This window comes from Microtus ochrogaster, chromosome 7 (assembly GCF_000317375.1).
Source record: "Microtus ochrogaster isolate Prairie Vole_2 chromosome 7, MicOch1.0, whole genome shotgun sequence".
NCBI classification, from domain to species: domain Eukaryota; kingdom Metazoa; phylum Chordata; class Mammalia; order Rodentia; family Cricetidae; genus Microtus; species Microtus ochrogaster.
Window position 1 is genome coordinate 70,536,550 of NC_022014.1, and position 6,134 is coordinate 70,542,683.

The 6,134-nt window shown below is 49.4% G+C and overlaps 1 protein-coding gene across 1 annotated transcript in view; it reads right to left on the bottom strand.

The window, feature by feature from the left end:
* Acsf2 (acyl-CoA synthetase family member 2) overlaps nucleotides 1–5,885 on the bottom strand; it is a 40,573-nt gene extending 34,688 nt beyond the window's left edge. The window contains exon 1 of the mRNA XM_005350593.3: nucleotides 5,645–5,885. Within this exon, the coding sequence (XP_005350650.1) occupies nucleotides 5,645–5,772 (128 nt within the window). The 5' untranslated portion in view covers nucleotides 5,773–5,885. The remainder of the gene's footprint in view (nucleotides 1–5,644) is intronic.
* Nucleotides 5,886–6,134: the final 249 nt, after the last annotated feature.

Genomic DNA, 6,134 nt, shown 5'->3' on the forward strand with positions numbered 1-6,134 from the left:
TTGTAGACCAGGCTGGTCTCGAACTCACAGAGATCCGCCTGCCTCTGCCTCCTGAGTGCTGGGATTAAAGGCGTGCGCCACCACCACCCGGCTAACGTGATGTTCTTAAAAGGTCCTCAGAGAGCAAGCATGGTGGTATGCACATACAATCCTACCACACAAGAGGGTGAGGCAGGAAGTCTGCCATGAGTCTCTATAGAGTTCCAGGCCAACCTGGCTACAGGGTGAGTGAGAACTTGACCTATGGTTTTTAATTCATGTTTATAATTCAGAATTTCCAAGACTGAGGCAGGAGAGGTATTATGAGTTTGAGGCTAACCTGGGCTATAGCATGAGACCCTGTCTCCATAAAAACAACCCAACAAACACAAACACTTCTCCCTAAAAGTAAACCTCAGAGACAGTGACGGTGAGATGACTCGGCAGTTTAAGGTCCTTTCGGACAATCCTGAAGAAGACCTGAGTTCAGGCCCTAGGACCCTGGTGGAAGAAGATTGTCAAGCATGGACAAACACACACAAATAAATAAATACTTCCTCAGCAGGTGGAAAAATGAACTCTGAACAAGTTGAACATCATATGTAAATTAAAACAAAACAAAACAAAGAACCCTTAAACCTGAGGGTGGTGAAACCAACTCAATGGCTGAGCACTTACATAATATGTGCAAGGCCCTGGGTTTGTAAACCAGAGCTCATACACATACACACACACACCACACACACACACACACACACACACACACACACACACACACACACACTGTTTGGTTAATCATGTTACAATTGACTGGATTTGGAATCACAGAGACTGGAGTGGGTCTTTAAGTATGTTTCCAAAGAGGCTTAACTGAGAGAAGCAAAGCTAACCTGGGTGTGAGTGGCGCCATCTGGATCCCTGACTGTACAGAAAGGAGAAAGAGGGCTGAGTGCCAGCATTCATTTCTCTTTATTTCCTGACTGTGGACACAATATGACCAGCTAGCTGCTTCACACTTCTGCCACCAGAGCTCATGCCGCCATGCCTTCCCTGCCGTGATGGACTTTACCCTCAAACCTTGAGCCGACATAAATCTTCCTTAAATTGTTCTCATCGAGTATTTAAGTGAAGAAGGGGAATCCACATAAATGAGAAGGAAGAAATAAAAAGGAGAGCTGGGTGTGGTAGTTCATAGCTATAATTCCAGCATTGGGAGGTTGAAGCCAGGGGATTGCTGTGAGTCTGTGGCCTCTCTCCAAAGATGAAACAACAAGGAGCTAAAGTGATGTCTCAACAAGTAAAAACACTGGCTGTTTTTCTAGAGGGCTCATGCTTGATGAACACAGCACCATCAAGCTACCCCTCCAACCAGAAAGCTCTGGTGTTCATCTGCTGCACACAGGGTAGTATACTTACACCAGCTACCAACCTGCAACTATTATTCCAGAAAGCCAACATGTACTTGTGACAAAATCCAAATAAGAACCTGAATTAAGTACCACCCACATGGTAGCTCACAACCATCTTAAATTCCAGTTCCAAGGGACCTGATGCCCTCTTCTGGCCTCTGAGGACACCAGGCAAGGCTGCAGTGCAAAGACATACACACAGATAAGACCATCCATGTGCATAAAAGTAAATTATTAAAAATTATAAAATAAAATAAATAAAACAAGAAAGGAAGGGAGAAGCCAGGGAGTGGTGACGCACGCCTTTAATCCCAGCACTATAGAGGAAGAGGCAGGTGGATCTCTGCGAGTTTGAGCCCAGCGTGGTCTACAGAGTGAGTTCTAGGTAAGGCTCCAAAGCTACACAGAGAAACTTTGTCTCAGAAAGAGAGAGAGAGAGAGAGAGAGAGAGAGAGAGAGAGAGAGAGAGAAAGAGAGAGAGAGAGGATGTAACCTTTGGATCATGAAGCCTCTGCACTTGAAAATGGAGTAATCCAGTCCTGCTTTTGTGGATTAATGGGTTATAGAGGGAGTGTAGCTTTCTTTGAAAGGACTCTCCCTGGCATGTGTTCAGGGTCTCACCACGTGATGCCCTCGGCCATGTCATGACCCAGCAGGATGGCCCTCACCAGTGCCAAGCAGATGCTAGTGGCACCAGGTTCTTGGACTCCCATCATCCTTCAGAACTCTGAGCTAAATGAACCTCTGAAGGGAGGCTTACAAATTGCTCTGTTCTCTGACGTTCAGTTATAGCAATAGAAAACAAACCATTAAAATTCACTGAGCAGTACATTTAAGACCTATGCAATTTACCATATGTAATTATACCATAAAGTCCTATGATCACTCAATATACCCTCCCTTAAAGGAACCTACAACCTACAAAGAACTCCATAGGAGTCAGAGCTGCAATAAAGACTTAGAACACAGTACTCGATTGGTGGAACACTCACTTTCAGCATCCTGAATGGAACGGCTGGTAGAAGTGTATTTATGGGTACAAAGGGAAAGTATATGGTCAACTGTTATTTGAAGATAACAAACTCTCCCTACAAAACAAGTGGACAGAGGATGCCATTTGCATAACATGTACAAGATTCTGTGTTTGATTCCTGTTACTGCCAATAAAAAGAAGGGAGGGAGGGAGGGAGGGAGGGAGGGAGGGAGGGAGGAAGGAAGGAAGGAAGGAAGGAAGGAAGGAAGGAAGGAAGAAGGAAGAAAAAAGATGATGGGAGACATTTCCAAAGCCTGAATCACTTAAGGTTCAGGCTTCCATGCCGCAGACTTTCCCCTTGAGGCCACTGTGCAGAGCCCCAGCTGTCAAGGGTCAGGGTTGGGGTCAGGGATGGGGGCTGGTTCAATACTCCTGCCTTTTGATGGGACTGCAAAGGTCCAATCGAGTCTAAATCTTAGCTATCCAGGGTCAGCTGCACCTCAAAGGAAAGGCAAAAAGTAACTGCAATCTTCTTTGGATCGACCCACAGCCAGCCTGCAGGTAAGCACTCATTAGCAACAAACTAACCACCCTAAGTAACATGTTACTTAGGTAGCACGTGCCTGGGTAGAGGATCCAGCTGCATCTATGTAGAGCAGCCAAGACAAGCTTGCTTCAAATTCTTGTTCTTTCCTGTTCAGCAAAACCAGCAACCTGACCCGGGCATGATGACACAGGCCTCCCAAGGCTGAGGCAGGAAGATTGATGGCTTCAAGTAGCAGGTCAGCCTGGGTTACACACTAAGACCCTGCCCCCAAAACACAAACACAACCCAAATAAGGATCTGGGGTGAGTGACCGGGTGTGCTGGGTAGCAGCAAAGCCTGCCTCTAACCTCATCAGAGAGAGGGGGGGGGGGGCGGAGGGAACAACAGTTTCCCACACACATCATCATGCCTGGAACACTGTCGAACTATTGCTCCCCTTTGGTTCCCTTCGTCCTCGCACCAGCTGTTCTGGTCTGAGTGCTGTGGCCGAGGTGCTAGGCACAGGGACGGAATGCCCTGAGAGAGATGTGAGCTGAATATTTGAGATGGCTGAGGGGAGGCTTCTGCAGGGGAGGCTAGGGGACAAACCACACAAAAGTGCCCACAGAGAGCAAGGAAGGATGCAAATATGAGAGGAAAGGGAAGAAGCTGGAACCAATGAGGAGAAAAATCTTTTCCCCCCCCTCTCTTGGATAAATAGGTCTGTCTCTTCTGGACACAGTTTCTCTGAGGCCTGTCACAGAAAGCCTCAGAGGTCACAGGCCTGAGGCAAGTAAGTGACCTGCTTTGTTTACACAGGAAAATGTCAGCGGTCAGGAATGTTGGGGCTAAGGAAATGGTTCAGTCAGCAAAGTATCTGCTGTGCAGGCAGAAGGAACTGAGTTCGGATCGCCTGCACTCGCACAAAAGCTGGGCACAGTGGCTCAGCCATCTGTAACCTCTCAGTGCTAGGCAGAGGGGGACAGAGAAGGAAAGAGCCCTAGAAGGCATTGGCTAGCCAGCCTCGCCAAATCGGTGAGCTCCAGGCTCAGTCAAAGACCCTAAGCTCGAAACAGTGAAGTAGAGAGAGGAGAGCACCCGGCAATGAGCAGTTGCCTTCACCTGCACTTAAAACACATGTGCATGGACACACATGTGCACCGGTATGTACATACACGTCCACATGAACCACACACACAAAAATCAAAGCGCAGTTATGTAACACTGGATCTGATTTAGTGGCAACAACTATATGTACTTTGGGGAGTCACTTTTCAGAGTCCTCACAGCTTGCGGGATACTCAGGAGTTCAAAGGTAAGACAGGTCAACTAGGGACGGGGAAGGGTCAAGTTAGCCTAGGGAGACAATAGAGAGGAGAGGTGGGAGAACCTCCCTTAAATAGTGACCCCCATCCCTCCAGTGGGCCCCATTTCACCACCCAGCCGTAAAAATCCCCTAGGTCTCCTGAGGAAATGAGGCAGAGAGATGTTAAAGGGTTTCACAGGGGTTGGGCATAGTCCTTAGTGGGACAGTGCCTGTTCAGCATGCATATCTCTCTCTCTCTCTCTCTCTCTCTCTCTCTCTCTCTCTCTCTCTCTCTCATACACACACACACACACACACACACACACACACACACACACACACCACTGCTTGCTTCTTAGTTTTCAGAAGGTCGTAATCTGAAAGTTCCAGTCAAAAAGGCATCTTCCAACTTATCTGTCCAATTCCTTCTCAGAAATGTCTCTTTTATTGGGGGCAGGGAGTTGGAGACAAGGCTTCTTTGTGTAGCCCTGGTGGTTCTGGAACTAGCTCTGTAGACCAGGCTGGCCTCAAACTCAGAGATCTGCCTGCCTCTGCCTCATGGCCTTAGTAGTGTCTTTTAAACCTGTTTTGCAGAGATATATCCCTCTCTTGACTGAGTCTTTACTTCTCCTGCCCACAACCACAGTCGGAATAGTATGGACAACAGGCTTGCTAGCTGGCCAGATTGTGTGTCAGAGCATGTTCAGCTACGTGCAGGCCTTCCCCCTGCTGGATGCTGAAGAAACCACCACTCAACCTTTTGGCACAGGCAGCTCTCCCAACCTTGGCTTTTCCCACGGCAATCTGTCCCTGCAGTGCCTGGCCACATTAGCTTTATTCAATCAACCCTCTCCTGCCAACCCCCTTCCCGGCGCTTGCACCGAGGAAACAGACCCAGAAGTATGTGGCAATGATTGAAAACAGAGGGAAGAAGCCGGGTGGAAGAGGCAGGCAGATCGCTGTGAGTTCGAGGCCAGCCTGGTCTACAGAGAGGGTTCCAGGATAGCCAGGGCTACACACAGAAACCCTGTCTTGAAAAAGAAAAAAGAAAGAAAAGAAAACAGAGAAAAGAAAGCACTGCCATACTCAGTGCCCTGAGGACTCCTAAACAGTCCCAAGTTTTTCACTGAAGCGGATACAGCTAAGAGTGTCCTGGCAGCTCTCAGCTTGTTCCTCGGGTGTACTATTAAAAGTCCTGGCTTTGTGTACTATACGGGACGCATACAGAATCCTGATTTAGAATTTGAACTTAGTCTAGGACTACTGCAGTTATCAGCAGCAGTCCCAGACCCCAGCCGGGCCCGCTATTCCCTTTGCCTAGGTGGTAGGGTAGTGCAAGTAAGGGCCACCCAGAGTGGGGTCAATCCCTGCCAAGCTCTGCAGAACTCCCAAGTTCCCTCCTCCTCGGGACCGCCCAGCCCCCTCTCTTTTCGGGGATCTGCTCGGGGTACCTGAGAGGGCGGACACAGTGCCATTTCGAGTTCTGCCAAGGCCGAGAGAACAGCGTCCGGGGCCCCTGCGCCCCCAGGCTCGCGATATACAGCCTCCCGAGGCGCAGCATCCCGAGGTAGACAGTCATGGCTCTCTTTCGCCGCAGGTCCCGGCCCGGAATAAACTTTGAAAGTGAAAAGGCGGGGGCTAAAGAAGAAGAAAAAGGCGAGGAGGCGGGAGGGTCGCTCTGCCTATGGGGTGAGGAGGACTGGGTCCCCGCGGGGCGGGGCGGGGCGGGGCGAGGAGAGGCCGGGAAGTGGCGACTCCGCGTCCAGGGCCACCTTCGCGTGGGAACGGCAGTCCTCCAATCCCGCCCTGGAAGAACCACCCCTGTTTCTCTTTGTTTTTGTTTTCGGGGATCCCAAATCTCGCTCTGCAGTACGATACAAGGCCTCCCCGCAAACATCACCCGGCTAAGATTGGAGGGCCGAGGAGCTTCATAAACAGGAA